Raw genomic sequence first — 18,231 nt, forward strand, 5'->3', positions numbered from 1 at the left:
TCTTTCCGTATCATGTTTGAAACTTGGTGTCACAAGTAATGATGTCTCTTATTTTGTCCATGGCCAAATAATTTAACTGTTATTGGTGGTTGTGATTAAAAGCTGAAGGAGGGGGCCAGTGTTGTGGCTTGGAGATTAAACCACTGCCTGCAATGCCTACATCTCATGTGGGCACCAGTTTGAATCCCAGTTGCTCCACTTCTGATCTTGCTCTGTACTAATGTGTCTGGAAAAGCTTCAGAAGATGGCCCAAGAACTTGAGCTGTTGCTGTCCCCAGTGGGATCACAGATGAACCTCTTGGCTTCAGTCCTGGCCATTGTGGCCACTGGGGGAGTGAACCAGCTGATGGAAGATCTCTGTCTCCTCTCTGTGATTCTTTCAAATAAAATTAAATCTTAAAAAAAAAAAAAAAGCTAAGGGAAGATTTCAGGATGGTACTATGGTGCTCCCTGTCCTAAACAGTATGTAATATACACTGTGTAACTAGAAATTATCATTGAGGAAAAGGAAAGAGGGAGTTGATGTATATGATTGTTCTAAAACTCTAGTTTGAATATAAGCATTGCCTGAGTGGAATATAAAAAGGTATATGTAGGTCCCAAGTATATATATACAAATATTTTTATCTGCTCATTGGCTCCTTGTGCTCATTGCTAATGCATTCAAGTATATGTTATAGGAAATTTTTTACTGAGTCTCCTCGATGTTCTAATTAGAAGTAACTTGAAGTGTGTAAGTCTTTGGGAAACTTACCAAGTTTCAAAATCTTGATTACAGATAAATAAGCTGATGGTGCAGTTTTGAGATTAAAAAAAATTGTTCATGAGTACTTTTGGCTTACAACATTATCTCTTCTTCAGGTCAAGATGATGTTTTCAAGTGCCTTGGGGAAAATATCCTTCAGAATGCTTTTGATGGCTACAATGCATGCATCTTTGCGTATGGACAGACTGGTAATGTTAAATTATGTGAATTTCCATGAAAACATGGCTTTTCATGAAAGAGAAAATAGTGAGGTATGCTGAGTAACATGTTGATGATATAGGCTGTTATTTGCCTCTACAGGAAATCACTATAGGTGATGAAATTAGTCGTCTTTTTTAATGAGAATAATAAAATTAGGACTAGAATTCTATTGCTTCCCTGATCTTCTCAGAAGACACTGGCAGAATTGGGCCTTTTGAAATACATTATAGAGCTATGACTGTTGAACATTATTATTTAGCATGCTTGGGTATCCTAGCTTAAATCCTTGAAACAGGGAAATACAAACCTAAAAGAACATTTGCTAATTTGTCTTCAGTTACAGTTGATAAGGAGCTTTTCAGTTTCTGTGTCCCTGTGGTCATGGAAAGAACATCTATTAAAGATGAAGTAGTTGCTTTTCTGATTGTATCTTATGTTTTGTAGCTTATCTAACTGGTAACTAGTATTCACCAAAAAAAAAAAAAAGTGATAATATTTTCAAGAAGGGTTGGATGCAGTGGTTAGAAGAGTAGAAACTGTGGAGACAGACCATGCCCTGGTCCTGCTCTTCCTGCTCCGCAGTGGGGAACCTGCGCGAATGACCCAGCACCTTCTTACCCCAGCGCTTTTTTTCTGTAAAATATCTATATGGTTACTAGACTTTCTTGTTAGGGTTGTCGTGTAAGCTACTTTGTCTAGATTCAGAGAAGACCTGAAATGTGGTAAAGTACCATGTGAATTTTAGGTGTTAAAATAAGGAAGTGTCAGGGAACCAAAGTGGCAACTGATGTGGCTAACAGCCTGTTTATGCAATCAGTGCTACTAAAAAAGGAGGGAATTACTGCTGTGTGTCAGTAGTAACTGTTTGGGGATGCTAGGGCTATGATAACGTAATTCTTTTCTATTTTCCTTTGATTTAAATTTTTTCTTTAATGAATATACATTTCTGTTACAATGGAGGAAATGATTTTATCTTAGAAAAAGGCTATTCTTTGGTTTCCATGATGTTGCTAGTGAGTTAATTTGTTCTGGGACCACGATGTAATATTTTGTGCTATGCTAAATGAATGGGAGCAAGTACAATAGTAGTAATCATATGGCTTTTCACCATTTACATTAGAAAATTAAACTTCATTATTATTCATTTTTGGAGTTTTTCTTAAGGCATATGGGTGATTCAGAAAGATGACTGTTTTTCCTTTCTAGGACATTTTCTGATGACTTTCATGTATGTGGAAAGGAAGCTTCTGTGTTATATTTGAGTATATTTTTTGCGTTTTCAGCATTTTACTGTTAGTAATTTGTTATGAGCGATAGAGCAAAAGTTATGTATTTAAACATGTCAAAGAGACAATAATAACTCTGACTTCTATTGTTTAGGGTCTGGTAAATCGTACACCATGATGGGCACAGCTGACCAACCTGGATTAATCCCACGACTTTGCAGTAGCCTCTTCGAACGAACTCAGAAAGAGGAAAACGAAGAGCAGAGCTTTAAAGTAGAAGTATCCTACATGGAAATTTATAATGAGAAAGTTAGAGACCTTCTGGATCCCAAAGGGTAAAAGAACTCAACTCTTTAGTGTTACAGATTAAAACAGACTTAATAAATTGGCTTAAGGGAAGTTTTCATATTGAACTGTTTCAGCGTTACTGATCTTTGTGATTTGAGTTATGTTAAATCGCTTTCCTGCAGTTAACCAGATCTGGTCTTTGGAACATAGGATTGAGAGGAGAGGAGTTTAGGGGTAGGGAGGAGTGGTTGAAGAGGCATGAATAAAAGTACTTAAGAAAGTTTGTGGGATATCAGGCTGACATTGGCACATTGCCAATTAAGAAGCTTAATTGTCAAGGTTCAGTCCTCGCTCAGCTTCCAATGTCAGCTTCCTGCTGATGCGTACCCTGGAAAGCAGCCAAGAGTTGCTCAAGTACTTGAGTTCCTGTCTCACATGGGAGATGCGGATGAAATTGTGGGTTCCTGGCTCAGCTCCAGCTATTTTGGGCATACAAGGAACGAAATGTAAGATGAAGATCTCTTTGTCTGTCTCTCTGATTTTCCGATAAATAAATAAAAGGTGATGATGGACAAACGAAATGAAAAGATAATTTTGAAACAAAAAAGTTCCGAAATTCATGGATAGTTTTTTAGAATAACCATTTTATCAAACTTTATGAAGACCTTCTAGCATGCATGGATTTTAAAAATGTGCTTTAGCACAAAAATAAACTTGCCTGTCAATTCCATTTTTGCATGAACTTTTTGAAGTGTCCTCAGTTTTGTGGCATTTTGCCTTTCTCAGATTCATTTAAAGTTATACACTGAAAGTAGGTGGTGAAAGTCGACATTTAGTATAACTTGTTAGGTTTAAAACATTTTTTAAATGTTTGAAATTTCAGGTGGAATTCAGCTGTTTACAGACTAAAATAAAGGAAAGGCATTATCAGAAATGGCAAGCCTGGTCTTTAGGATGGTTAAGGACTTCCAGAAACTAAAAGGTGCCCATGAGTTCATTCAAGGTTTTTAAAAAAGAAGTGGCTCAGAAGTAGTTGACAGCTTCTGAGGTAGTCTTGGGACTTGTGTTGCCATGGCTGGAGTTAAAGAGAAGCAGAAGGTAGGCAAGGAAGCCCTTTAGGTGTAGAGTTCTCCAAGTTCAGAATTTAAAGAAGTGTGGATTTAGAGAGAGAGGTGGAGATAATGACCACTGTCTGGGGCTTGCTGTTGTCAAAATAGCATCTGGGAGCTTGAGGAGCCAGATAAGCAGAGGCTTATAGCAAGTGCCTTGGACAGCAGGAGACATTGAATTCTGTTTGGATGAGGAAGATGATCCAGGGAAGGTGATCTTGGAGTCAGTGAGCATGGTGCTGCTCCATCAGGAGAAAGCAGCCCTAGCTTGCCAGGGCCACTGGTGTTCGTGGTCCATGATTATTATTTTTGGACGTAGATAATGATATTCAGGCCTTCACAGGGTGACTGAATCAGCGCTTAGTGTTTCTACCTAAAGTTTATGTAACCAAAATTGGTTGAGTATTAGCATATGCCGCGGGCACCAAACAAATCATAGAGAAAGGACTTACAGTGTGGACAGAATGAGAGTTTTGTAAACAGGTAATTGTAAGGCAGTGTTAGTGTGCTTGCAGCCTGTAAGGAGGCTAATGGAGAGCAGAGGAAGAATGAAGACTTTGCTCCAAGAAGGGAAGAGTCCACAGATGGGGCTGGATGAATTTTGTGCTGAGTAAATGTTTGTCTGCTGAGATGTGAGGTGAGAACTACTCAGGCATGGGGAAAAGCTTATACTGAAGCATAGAGATGTGAAGAAATCACCTGTTTGGTGAATGATCCATCAGTTCAGAGTGGGTGGAGAGAGAATGCATAGAGGTCGGATGGAATTGGAGGTCAGAGGTGGGTAGGTGATAGGCAGGAATTTACATCTTGCTTACTCCCCAGCCTCTGCATTTTCTTGCTCTGCCTTGAATGCCTTCTCTTGCACTTTGACCTCCGAAGGTCTTTGAGCTCCAGCCCAGACTTACTCATTCCAGAAATTCTTAACTGACTGCGTACCTGTTTATTTTTGAGTTTTGAGTTCCACAGTGCTGTGTGGGATTGCTTGAAATTTACTACCTACAGCCATTCATAACCTTTAGTAATTCATTATGTTTGTCTTATATATAGATTAGTAATTCACAGTGTGAGCTTTGGATTCATCTAACTCTGTATCTATACGTCTTGTCACCTGTCTTGCAAATTCCTTACCCTGCCCAGGCCTATTGTGTGGAGGTGAGTTCTGTTAGGACACAGTATCTCAGAGGACTACTGTGGAGACAGCTTGGGATGGTGCTTCTGAGATCTTAGAACATTGACTGAGGTACAGGAAGTACTCAGTAAGTGGTAGCTGTTGTTGTTTCCTTCTTCCGGAAAGTGAGGAAGTTGGAGAAAAATGGATTGAAACCTCAAGTGTAGTCTTGTTTTAGCTGTAGGTTGAGAGAACATTTTTCCATTCATGTACTAAATCTATTAGAATTAAATTTCACAAGGCATCTGCCTTGTGAGTTATAGTTACATTGTTTCATTTGGGAGATAATGTAGTGTGGATTGTCTTTCAGAAAAAGGGAGAAAATAAAAGACAAGAAGTAATAGAATATGTTTTGCGGTTGAGAGGTGAGAGATAAGGCAAATGTTTGATATATATGTGTGTATATGTATATATATGTATATATATATACACATTTCATTTTTAAAATATATGGTTTTTTAAATTTGAAAGTGAAGATTACAGAGAGAGGTGAGACAGAGCTTCCATTTGATGGTTTAGTCTCCAAATGGCTGGGACTAGGCTGAAGCCAGGAGCTTCTTACAGGTCTCCCACATGGATAGCAGAGCAGTCTTCTGCTGCTTTCCCCAGGCCATTCTCAGGTGGCTGGATTTGAAGAGGAGCAGACAGGTACAACATGGTGCCCACATGGGATGCTGGCATTGCAGGTGTGATTTCACTTGCTATAACACAACACCGGCCACTTGTTCAGTGTATGTATTTCATCTATAGTTATGGTTTTTATGATTGATCCTACATTCTGTACGATACAGATCATTAGAAAAGATTGTGATAGTGTGCTGGAGGACAGTAAACATCTTAGATTTGAGAATCATTTCCTCACACCCTACCTTTGTTCCTCCTGTGAAAGACTGTTCTATAGCTATTCATATGATCTCATCCGTCGTATACCAGTTTGCTTTGCTTATAGTGGGTGAAGGCAGTTAGGTGTGGTTACAGTTTCTGTACTTGCTGTTTATGTTGCATATTCTTGACCATTTCTTCCTCCCCTCCCCCTTTTTTTGTTACAAGACTTTCTCTCCAAATCATGTAAGCTAGCATATTTAGAATCTGTTTTCATTTTGTTAACCTTGTTTATTCATTTATTGATTTGCCCAGTTAGGAGTTGCAGACACCCCAGTTACTAAAACATTGTTCAAGCCCTTATGGAGGTGTATTTAAGAATGGGTGTATGGGGCCCGGCGCAGTGGCGCAAGTGGTTAAAGGTCCTCGCCTTGCACGCCCGGGATCCCATATGGGCGCCGGTTCTGATCCCGGCAGCCCCGCTTCCCTTCCAGCTCCCTGCCTGTGGCCTGGGAAAGCAGTCGAGGACGGCCCAAAGCTTTGGGAACCTGCACCCGCGTGGGAGACCCAGAAGAGGCTCCTGGCTTCGGATCGGCATAGTATCGGCCATTGTGCTCACTTGGGGAGTGAATCATTGGACGGAAGATCTTCCTCTCTGTCTCTCCTCTCTGTACATCTGCCTTTCCAATAAAAAAATAATAAAAATAAATCTTAAAAAAACTAAAAAAAAAGAATGGGTGTATGCAAATCAATTCTGGGAAGGTGATAAGTTGAGACAATTGCATAAGAACAGATTAGAAAGGAGCGTGCATGTCCAGCTGAGGAGTGGTGTCTTATTTTCACAGCTATCGAGGGACTGCCTAAGAATTTTAAGTATTATAACTCATTATTTTAAATTAATTAATTAATTAATTAAAAAAAAGCCAGGGCCCAGCGCATTAATCTAATGGCTAAAGTCCTTGCCTCACGTGCACTGGGATTCCATATGGGCACCGGTTCTAATCCTGGTGACCCCACTTCCCATCATGCTCTCTGCTTGTAGCCTGGGAAAGCAGTCTAGGATGGCCCAAAGCCTTGGGACCCTGTACCTGTGTGGGAGACCTGGAGGAGGCTCCTGGCTTCGAATTGGCACAGCTCCGGCCATTGCAGCCTCTTGGGGAGTTAGTGAACAGACGGGAGATCTCTGTCTCCCCTTCTCTGTATATCTGACTTTCCAATAAAAATTAAAAATCTTAAAATCAAGATTTTTTTATACTGTAAAGTGCATACGCATTCATGGTGGAAAATATGGATAAATGCAGAATCTCATTGCTATCAGATTCTATTGTGTAAAAAATTATTCTTAATTGGCAAATAAGTTGTTTATGGAGTACAATGTTTTCTTAAAAGGTTTATTTTTAATGGAAAGTCAGATATACAGAGAGGAAGATCTTCCTCCTGATGATTTATTTCTCAAGTGGTTGCAGTAGTCAGAGCTGTGCTTCCACAACACTTACTAGCTGCCAGGACATTTACTAGCACCCACTTGGGATCCTGGGCGTGTGCAAAGTGAGAACTTTTAACTACGAGGCCATGTGCCAGGCCCCAGTATATTTGACCTGTGCAGACTTACATTGGGGAATGATTAAATCAAGTGAATATTCCGGTGTGTGCTTTTGTTGTAAACATTTCAAGCCTATTCTCAGCAATTTTGATATATACATTATATTATTGACTGTGGTCAGGATTCTGTGCGCTAGATCTTGAGAACTTGTAGTTAATTTTGAGGCCTTGGACTAACATCTCTATAGTGTTCTGAATGTTTTTGTTTTAAGGGTGCTGTGGAGTTTTGTATTGGCAGCTGTGATTTACTCAATAGACTACTTGTTTGCTAAGAAATTTATTTATTTTTAAAAGCCTTGAGCATTTAGTTTTAATGTTGTTGCGTGAGTTTTTCATGTATTTGTCAAAATAATCATATGGATCCTTGCTTCTGCACCTCTTAAAGTGAAGTGTCAGAGTCTTTTTTTCCCCAATGTTGAAACACCCTAACAATCCTATGGTAAGCCTGGTTTGGTTTTAACTCATTATTAGATTCAGTTTGTTGTTTTATGTCTGTCTTTATTCATGATTGAGATTGGTCTGTATTTTTCCTTTCTTGCATAGTTAACATTTGTTGCGTTTCTGCTCTTTCTGTGATATGACAAGTAGATTGTTCATGTTTCTATGACTCTGCATTCTTTGTGTTGTAAATAGACATCCCACAGTGTACCCTTTTGAGGGATGTGATATTTTGCCACATTATGAAGGCTTTCTTCCCAGTGAAGATTTTAAAATATGGTTTAAATCCTTCTAGGATCAATTCAGTTGGTTTTGTTGATTCCAGGGTTTCTTTTGAATACAACATAACGTTTTTATGGGGTGTAGTTGAGTCCTTTTTTTAAAAAACAGGATATTGTTTTTAAAATTGGTTGTTTTTCATTACAGGAGCCGTCAGACATTGAAAGTCAGAGAGCATAGTGTGTTGGGACCCTATGTTGATGGACTTTCTAAATTGGCTGTCACAAGCTACAAGGTAACCATGTCCTTTATGGGAGCTACTTAAACTGAGTAAACTACAGTGTTTTCATTTGTTTAATTTGTTATTTTAAAACAATTTTACACTGGCATCACTTTTAAACCACTTTTCATGAAAATCTTAAAATGAGATAACAAGCTGGAGACCAGTGAGCAAATGCAAGCTAAGTAGGAGGAAGCTTTTCCACCAAGTGTCAGGATTGTCAGACTAAATAGGCTTGGAATCAATCTAGATAACTGTGAATTTACCCTGTGATATTCTGTACCCATCTGGGTGCCCACTTGCAACTTTTTTTTAACTGGTTCATGCTTTTTACTTTAAGGCTTTTTATTATGTTTGAATTTTCCAGAAATACTATTTTTTCATATTTATGTGGAAAATAGAGTGCTTTTGCTCTCATGTACGTAGACATGTTGGGGTTATGTTCTGCTGCAGATAACATTAAAACCGTATAGAATGCTGAAAGGTTTTGAAGAATGGAATGTGGGCTGTTTTGTCCCAGTGTTTCTTGTGTCTGGGGAGCCCTGACATGTGATTCGTGCTCAGTATACACTTGAACAAGTGAACGGATGGTAATTTGCACAAGACTTCTCATTAATGGAAGTCCTAGGGGGTGGATGTTCTGGGGTTGGGTGATAGAGTGGCTGTCAGGTTGCTTTTGTAGTTTTGCAGTGAGAGACACCCTTATGCCCCATCCTCATGGTTCAGGATGTCTTGTAGAGACGATGGGATAGCATGTCTATTTAGTCCCTAAAGGAGAGTTCCAGATGGCCTATGCTGGATTTGACATGTTGGGCACCATGTGGCAAGATTGAACTGCAAGTGCATGTGGGAAATGTAGTCTTTCAGCTCAGCCAAAGGTGGGGTACTTTTCATTGGAAAGAAGGAACTGGGTAATAGGAGAAAACTTGCTGTCTTTTATATATTATCTTGCTTGTTCCTTGTTAAAATCCTTGTGAGGTAGATGATATCGTAACTCAGTAGTGAAATGCAAAAGTGACTATCATAGAACTTAAAGCATTTTAGAAAATGAAAATCTATGATTTTTGTTACATGTCTTTCTCTCTGTCTCACTCTTCTTCCCCCTTTTTTTCTTTTATCAGATGTAGCAAGTAATAAATATATACAGAAAATTAGTCTTTTGATCTCATTTTTAAAATGAGTGGGCACTTGGCATAGTGGTTGGTGTGCTGCTGGGACTCCTACATTCCATAGTGAGCACGTACCTTGGGAAGCAGCAGGGATTGCCCAAACACCTGGGTCTCTGTCACCCATGAGGGAGACCTGAAATACTATTCTTGTTTTAGCTTAGTGTACCTCCAGCTGTTGTGTGTGTTTGGGGAGTGAACCAATACATGGAAGATCTGTGCTCAAAACACATACAAACATCCACACCCAAAGCAGGTCTGGTAAGATAAACACAAAGTTGGTGATACATGTTGAGTGAAGAGGTTACAAGTTATTGTGCATAGTACGATTTGTTTTAATGGCACATTTGCATTGAGTCTGTGACCTAAATGAAATTTTAAACAATTTCCAAATTAGGTGAGGGTTAGCATGTCATATGTATCTATCTGTGTGACTCAAAGTGTAACTTCTGAACTTTTAAAAAAAATTAATATAGTTGTTTAGTTTGAAAAAGAGAGAGAAAGAGATCTTGCATTTACTGGTTCCTTTCCTTGCTGGCTGAAGTAGCCAACGTCGGGTCAGGCAGCCAGGAGCTTCACCTGGGTCTCCCTGTAGGTGTCAGGCACTTGGGCCATCTTCTGCTTTGTCCAGGTCAGTAGCAGGGAGTTGCCTTGGAAGTGGAGCAGCTGGAACATGAATTGGTGCCCATAGGGGATGCTGGTGTCTCAGAGACTTTGTACCCATCTACAGCACAATGGTCATCCTACTGACAGCACATTGCGCATCCCTGTTCTAAATTTTTCCAATTTTGAGTTGACACTTGCCTCTTTGGTCTGTACTTACAGAAAATAGTCTCTGAGTTTTCAGAGACTGTGTTAGCTGTTGTACTCTGTGGGTTTTAGTATTCATTGAAAAAGCCAAATGAAAACTCCAAACATTGTTGACTAAGTAGTGAAGTTTGTACCGCATTCTGTAGGGTAGCAGAGTTTCCATGCTTACACCTGGATGTGGAGACAAGTGTCTGTGACTTATCTCCTTCTAGGATATCGAGTCTTTGATGTCTGAGGGTAACAAGTCTCGCACAGTTGCTGCCACCAACATGAACGAGGAGAGCAGCCGGTCCCACGCAGTCTTCAAAATCACCCTCACGCATACTCTATACGACGTTAAGTCCGGGGTAGGTGTCATGCCTTTCCTCTGTTTCTGTATCTAATGTACATCGGGGCTTGTCTGTCTTCAGATATTTGATGAGTGAACAGGGTCCTAGGCACTTGTGTCAGTTAGGACTTGAACAAGAAACAGAAGTCCCTCCCCGTGAGCAGGCAGGGCCCGGCTGCAGACAGTGGGATGATCACAGCTCTATGTCTGGACCCCTGCGAACAGCCTCCAAGCTCTCTGAGGACCCCACTAGAGCCAGGAGTTCAAGGTGCCACCCTATTGCCAAGGTCAGAAGAAATAGAGACGTTACATTTGTCCACACAGTGGCCTCAGCTCCCTGGGAAACAGAGAAGGTGCTAGGGCCTCCAGTGGGCAGTGCCTTGTTTGCACTGGACCGAAGGGACTAAAAGCCGAGGGAGGCGGGGAGTGGCTTTGGCTTTACTTCCGCTTTCCAGGCAGAAGGAGCTGACTGGCAGAGCCTGTGTCACACGGGCAGCCTGGCCACAGAGGCATCTGACAGAGGCAGAGTCTAGTTCCCCACCCTCTAGCTGAATGGTGGTGGAGCAGAGGGAGGCTGGCTGGAGACCCCTGGTGTTTGAGCTTTCAATTGGTGCCTAAGGGCACGAGCTAAGGTTAATGTTCCAGTTGACTGAGTGCACACCTCTTTGCAGTGTTACCCTCTACTGAAGGGCCAGTGTTGGAGGGATTAGTTTGCACTGGAAGGTTGTGCTATAAAATAACTAGAGTTTGTTGAGTAAGGTTTTTTTTTTAATTTATTTTGATTGGAAAGTAAGATATTCAGAGAGGAGAGACAAAGATCTTTTGTCCTCTGATTTACTCCCCAGCTGGCCCCAACCACCGGAACTGTGCCAATCCAAAGGCAAGAGCCTTTTCGAGGTCTCCCATGTGGATGCAGGATTCCAAGGCCTTGGGCCTTCCTCTTCTGCTTTCCCAGGCCACAAGCAGGGAGCTGGATTGGAAGTGGGGCTGCCAGAATAGAACCGGTGCCCATAAGGGATCCTGGCATGTGCAAGGCGAGGACTTCAGCCACTAGGCCCCCAAGTTTTGGGTTTTTGATTTGAAATCTTGTGAGAAATAAGTGAACTCATTTGTATAATTGTGCCATATTGACAATGTCTCTGTTGACTCATCTGTTATTGTTTTGTTCTTTGATGTCAGGTTTTACATATTTTATTACGTATTAGTTTCAAATACCAGAAGTTGAAATAATTGCTCTGCAAAGTGCCGTGTTTGGCAGGAGTTACATATGCTGAAAACCTTTTTCTTGTTCAGCATCACAGCAAGAATAACAACAACAGAAGTGCTTTGTTTCCTATTTCCTTTCAACATAAAAGAAAAAAAAACATATTGAAGGCTTCCTTTTTATTTTTTAAGCCAAAAGTATTTTTGATTTGTGAAATTGAGTACCCTTTTGTTAGCAATGTTATTTTTTGCAAATGTATACTCATGTATTTTAAAGGGAAGTTTTAAGAACAGTCCCACTGGCATTCATTTCCTTTATTTCTTGTATTGCTGAAGAGTAAAAATTTGTTACACATATGTTTGTGGGTTGATAATGGACTGTTTTTGATAAAGGAAAATACAAGTGTGTGTATATATATATGTATACACAATATTTTATAGCTAGAAAAAGATATAAGTGTAATGCATGTAATTGTGAAACAAAAGGATTTATGAATAGTACAATGTGTCTTGAGGAGTTCTTTTGTCGTGTGAAAGATTCATGTTTTTCTGTATTAGTGAGAATTATAAGGATTTAGCCTCAGGATAATTTGTAAATATTTGAGGTTTTAAGTGTAGTTTCAAGTCATACAAATGTGTATCATACATGTTTTGTGTATATCTCTGTTTTATTAGCTGTCTTCAGAGTGTCCCATTTTGGGGGCACTGTTTTCTATAAGGTAATTCACTTCGCTCTGCTGGGATTGGTGGGGCTGTGTACATGCCGTGAGCATTGACCAGCCACAGTGTAGTGTTACAGTGCTTCCTACCAATACAAGATGCCCTTGAAATGCAGTCACACACGCAGCTGAAGCAGTCTGAGTTCTGAGTTCTTTCACTATGTGACTAGTGTTTATCCAATCTTTTTGGTAGACATCTGGGGAGAAAGTAGGCAAGCTGAGCTTGGTGGACTTGGCTGGTAGTGAACGAGCAACAAAAACCGGAGCTGCCGGCGACAGGCTGAAGGAAGGGAGCAACATCAACAAGTGAGTTTTCCAGAACTGCTTTTTTTTTTAACCACTTTGTTGACTGAATCGCCAGATAGGGGAACCAAAAATAAATAAATAAATAAATAAATAAATAAATAAAATAACAAGATTCTGGAGTGATTTAAGTACATCCTCATAGTTTGGGTTTTTCTTTCTGGTATTTTTCATGCACCTGAGCCCTTTTTAGGTTGTGTCTCAGCAGTGCCCTGTTGACATTCTGGGTGCTTTGTCCTCAAAGAGAAGTGGATCTTGTGCATTGTGGAATGTTTAGCAGCATCCCTGGCATCTGTCCACTAGATGGCAGTAGCACCCGTTGCCTCTCCCCTCACACTCTGCTGTGACAACCCAGGCTTTAGCAAGGGCATCCATGTGCTCGCCCCCATTTGAAAACCACTGGTCCAAGCTGTATAAAAGAACAAAGGTAATTGGCATCTCCAATTCTTAACTGTTGACCTTGACCTGAGTGTTGCCATCTGAGCCAACAGCATGTATACTGGGAGTATCAGAATTGCTATTGCGTTGTCCAGGTCCGAGAACCTAGGCCTTATGAGATAAACATCTGTTCACTGTTTCCTTCATCAGGTTTTAGTGTCTTTCTCGAGCTGAACTGCCAGGTCTATTTTGTGCTCATGGCTGAAAACACAGCAATGGGTAACTGCTATCCAGATGTTGTGCTATTGCTAAAACAGGTTTTTGTTTTGTTTCTTGCCTCGTGGATTTTTTTTAGAAGACTCATTTTTATTTGAAAGGCAGGTATACACAGAGAAAGAAAATCAACCATTCGCTGGTTCACTTCCTAAATGGCAGCAATAGCCGGAGGTAGGGTAATCTGAAGCCATGAGCCTAGAGCTTTTCCAGGTTTCCCGAGTGGGTTGAGGAGCCAAAGAATTTGGGCTATCATTGTCTGCTTTCCCAGACACATTAATGGGAGCTGTGTTAGAAGTAGAGCATTCAGGAATCAGACTGGTACCCACTCGGGATACTGGCATAGCAGGTGGAGGCTTAAGCTACTCTGCCGTGGTGCCAGCCCCTCACTGACCTTTTTTGTTATTGTGTTTGTATTTCCTTTCTTGAAGACATGTGGTATTTGTATCTTTTTACCTGAAGATTTATAGCTTACATTTGTATTTACTCAAATGAAATACACAGTTAGGTTGAGCATTTTCGTTGCTTCAGAAAACTTGAGGGACAGCAGCTCTTTAGAGTTTGTGCCTTTCTGAACTGAACCGCAGCGTGCTGACCACACAGTTGCTTGTGTGCAGGTACACAGCCTCCTGATGCTCAGACTTCCTGTGAGCATGTGACGTTTGGCATGTTCCCTTTGGTATAACTGTTCCGGCTTGTTGCACCACGCAGGTCGCTCACGACCCTCGGTCTGGTTATCTCCGCCCTCGCAGATCAGAGTGCTGGCAAGAACAAGAATAAGTTTGTTCCTTATCGTGACTCCGTCCTCACATGGCTGCTTAAAGTAAGTTTTTTTTCCCTTTTTCTTTTCCATTTCTTTTTTAATCCTGACATACTGCGATCTATAGAAAAGGAGATTGCACTGTTAGTTCTATATTATTTCCAATGTCAGTGTTCAAATGTATAATTATGAGATCCTTAGAAAATGATTTATGTATTTATGGTAGGCCTGCAGCAACTTCAGTGGATTAAACATAAATTTCTTCCTAGTAATCAGCATTCTAGCACCCCTGGAAACTGGATGAAGTATGGCTGTTGGGCCCCCGCCGTTTCACATGGTTCATCTTGGAGCTTTGGGGAAATAGAAGGACCCTCTGCTAATGGTGACAGCTGGGTGAACAGTGGGAACGAGTGCCCACTGTGTGATGCACACTGCTGGATAGCTCCATCCTAGGTTCCTTCTGTTGGACTGACCAGACATCTTGGACCTTGTTTTGTGTTTGCCTTAACTTATAGTCATTTTGAATTTGCTTCAGCTTCTTTTTCAATCAGATTTATTTATTTATTTGAAAGAGAGGGAGAGAAATTGAGAGAGAGAGAGGCAGATATGTCTTCCGTGCCCTGGTTCACTTACCGAGTGTCTCTAGCAGTGGGGCAGGGATAGATCACAGCCAGGAGCCAGGACTCCATCTGGGTCTCTTGTGTGAGTGACTGATCAGCATCTGAGGCCTCGCCAGTGCAGTAGTAGGTAACTAGATGGGAAGCAGAGTAGTGGAACTTGAATCAGACACTCTGAGATGGGACACAGGCATGCCAAGCTGTGGTTCAAGCTGCCTCAGCTTCTTCAGGGTTTTTGTTAAAGGATTCAGAGCAGAGCACACATACGGATTCAATATAAATGAGAGCAATGGAGATGAGTGTGAGGGGCTTCTTACCCTCTGATTTAGAATCTAGGAAGGAAAATACACTCAGGGACAGCATAGTACTGGCCTGCAATCAATCTGATGAAATAGAAACCTGTGGTGGCCTTCCGTGTGCCTCTATCTATGAAGGAGGGGTATGCTGAGTGGGTGACAGGCTGCAGGATAGGGGATATAGATTCTAGTGACGGATTAACAAGTGTCGGACTTGAAAAAATGGGGAAATTATTTTATGTGCTTTGTTTAGTTTGTGAACAATCATTTTCTCATTGATTGACAATTTATCAGGAGCTGGCACTGTGGTCACAGGCCAATCCTCTGCTGGTAGCACTGGCATTCCATATGGGTGCAGGTTCATGTCCTGGCTGCTCCACTTCTGATTCAGCCCCCTGGGAAGGCAGCAGCGGATGGCTCAAATTCCTGGACCCCTGCTAGCCATGTAGGAGATCTTGATGAAGCTCCTGGCTGTGGCATGGTCTGTTCTCAACCGTTGGGGCCATCTAGGGAGTGGACTCGTGGATGGAAGATGCCTCTCCCTGTCTCTCCTTTGCCCTGTGTAACTCAGACTTTCAAATAAATAAATCTAGTAAAATCGTGTAGATTATTTGTCTCGGTGGTAAGGGTTGAAGTATAAACCAAATACAGACCCCCTAGCTCAAGCAGGGTAGCAGTTGCTGACTCTGCTCATGGCAAGTTTAGAGGCAGCCGTTGCAAAGGGAAGCAGGATTTTGTACTGATTTCTGAACCCTCTGAAAGATTTCCTAATAACTCCACTTTTTGAACCAACTCCTCACCATTGGAATAAACTTTGTCAAGTGAAAACATTCTTTCCATCAGTGTCACTGAATTCTGCCTAAATGAAATTTAAAAATTGGATAGATTTGCCACAGTGGAAAATGTGCTAGATTAAAAGCTTTGACCAAAATGCAATAAACTTAGACATTTGAAGCAAAAGGATAAACACATTTTGATAATTAAAATGCTATTGTAAGAGGTTGTTGCAAAACATTCTGCTGCCGAGCAATATGTCTGTGATGAACCTTAGAAATATCGCTTGCTTTTCTGGAGAAGAAAGTTGGGTGAAATCCTTGCGTCTTCTGCAGAAACGTGGAACTCTTCTGATATGCCCGATTTGACAGAACGACTTTTCGGTGTCCTTGTTGTTTGGTATTGCTGCTTTGATGTACCTCAAACAGTAGGAAATAACTGCTGTTAATGTGATGGACGTGGATAACAGGGCCCGGGCACTGGAACCCGCATCAGGAGCAGCCAGGGCCACCTCCATCCCCTTGCTTCCTTCTCAGAAGGTTAGTGGCATTGCCTTGTGTCAGGTCAGAAGGAGACAGGACTGATGAAAGAATCAAGACTGGATCAGGACTGGAAGCCAGGCCTTCCCTCACTGCTCGGCTGTTCTTTCCTGGCCCATTCTCTGCTTGTGGAAGATCACTTTCTTTCAGCAGGTTCACTTTTCCAATCCTTGAGAGAAAATAACAAGAAAACATAGGATATTTGTTGTTGTTGGGACAGTTGGATATCTACATGTAGAGAAGTGGGAAACACGTTATATAAGAATCAACTCTAAGTAGATCAAGGACCTAAATCTGCACCCAGAAACCATCAAATGGTTACAGGAATACGTAGGAAGCATTTTAGAAGATAGAGGTTTAGGTAAAGACTTCTTTTAAAAAAGTTACTAAAAGCACAGGTGATCAAAGCCAAAATAAACAAATGGGACTACATCAAACTAAGAGCTTCTGTACAGCGAAGGATATGAGCAACAGAGCTAAGAGGCAACCAAGAGAAAGGGAGAAAATCTTTGCATACTGTACAATAGATAGGGCACTAATATCCAGGATTTAAAAAGAGCTTCAGAAACTCAATGACAGCAAAACAGACAACCATGTGAAAAACTGGGCGAAGGAAATGAACAGGCGTTTTCCAAGAGCAAATTCAAATGGCTAATAGACATCTGAAAAAATGCTCAAATAAGGTATGTTCTCTGATATAAAGCAGCCTTCATGCAAAATCAGAATAGATGTACAGGTGAACAAGTGTGTGTGTGTGTGTGTGTGTGTGTGTGTGTGTGCGCGCGCGCGCATTGTCATACATGAACTATATTATGGAAGTTACAGTACCAGGAAATGAAGAAGCAGGGCAGTATGCATCTCTCAAATAAAAGGGTTTCTCTAATGCCCAATTAAATGGCTAAATATATCTTGACAATTTGATACTAGATTTTTTTTACTATTGCCTACACCTACAATGTCATGATTCACTTATATAGCAAAATGTTGGAATTGTGACTGTAGCTGAGGGACTATGTTATTGTAGTAATATGGGGGAAAATGGTGGGGAGCAGAATGGGTAGGGAGGGAAAAGAGAGAAATACCTACAAAAGCATATCATGGAAAATAGTGGTAACAATAAAAAAATAAAATATTTGAGCTGGATGAATAGTTGTAAACTCAAAACTTTTATTTTTTAAAAGATTTATTTATTTTTTAAAAAGATTTACTTATTTCTATTTGAAAGGCAGATCTTATAGAGGGAGAGACAGGCTTTCTATCTGCTGGTTCATTTTACAAATGACCGCAACAGACAGAGCTGAGCTAATCCAAAGTTGGGAGCCCATAGCATCTTCCTGGCTCCCCACGTGGGTGCAGGGTTCTAAGGACTTGGGCTGTCCTCCATTGCTTTCTCAGGCCATATGCAAAGAGCCGGATTGGAAGTGGAGCAACCGGGACACAATCAAGTGCCCATATGGGCTGCTGGTAGCATGCTGGTAGGGTGGAGGGCTAGCTTGTTGAGCCTCTGTTTCAGTTGCCGAAACTTTTTTGTTTAAAGAAGCTTACTTCATCTTTTGTTTACATTACTTATGCTTTCAACTTCCTCATCTTTTCATTTAAAAAATTAAATGTTGGGCCCAGCGCGGTGGCGCAAGTGGTTAAAGGTCCTCGCCTTGCACGCCCGGGATCCCATATGGGCGCCGGTTCTAATCCCGGCAGCCCCGCTTCCCTTCCAGCTCCCTGCCTGTGGCCTGGGAAAGCAGTTGAGGATGGCCCAAAGCCTTGGGAACCTGCACCCGCGTGGGAGACCCGGAAGAGGCTCCTGGCTTCAGATTGGCATAGTATCGGCCCGTTGCGCTCACTTGGGGAGTGAATCATTGGACGGAAGATCTTCCTCTCTGTCTCTCCTCTCTGTACATCTGCCTTTCCAATAAAAAAATAATAAAAATAAATCTTTAAAAAAAATT

General features: G+C 41.2%; 1 protein-coding gene across 2 annotated transcripts in view; it reads left to right on the forward strand.

Moving 5' to 3' along the window:
- Positions 1–18,231, forward strand: part of KIF13B (kinesin family member 13B) — a 174,799-nt gene that overhangs the window by 60,473 nt on the left and 96,095 nt on the right. For both annotated transcript variants that reach the window (XM_040966250.1, XM_040966251.1), the window contains exons 5-10: positions 862–954; positions 2,348–2,528; positions 8,047–8,134; positions 10,308–10,442; positions 12,539–12,651; positions 14,011–14,122. In XM_040966250.1, the coding sequence (XP_040822184.1) occupies positions 862–954; positions 2,348–2,528; positions 8,047–8,134; positions 10,308–10,442; positions 12,539–12,651; positions 14,011–14,122 (722 nt within the window). The remainder of the gene's footprint in view (positions 1–861; positions 955–2,347; positions 2,529–8,046; positions 8,135–10,307; positions 10,443–12,538; positions 12,652–14,010; positions 14,123–18,231) is intronic.

The sequence above is a fragment of the Ochotona curzoniae genome, unplaced genomic scaffold, assembly GCF_017591425.1.
Source record: "Ochotona curzoniae isolate NIBS_2020 unplaced genomic scaffold, NIBS_Ocur_1.0 scaffold_4505, whole genome shotgun sequence".
Taxonomy (NCBI): domain Eukaryota; kingdom Metazoa; phylum Chordata; class Mammalia; order Lagomorpha; family Ochotonidae; genus Ochotona; species Ochotona curzoniae.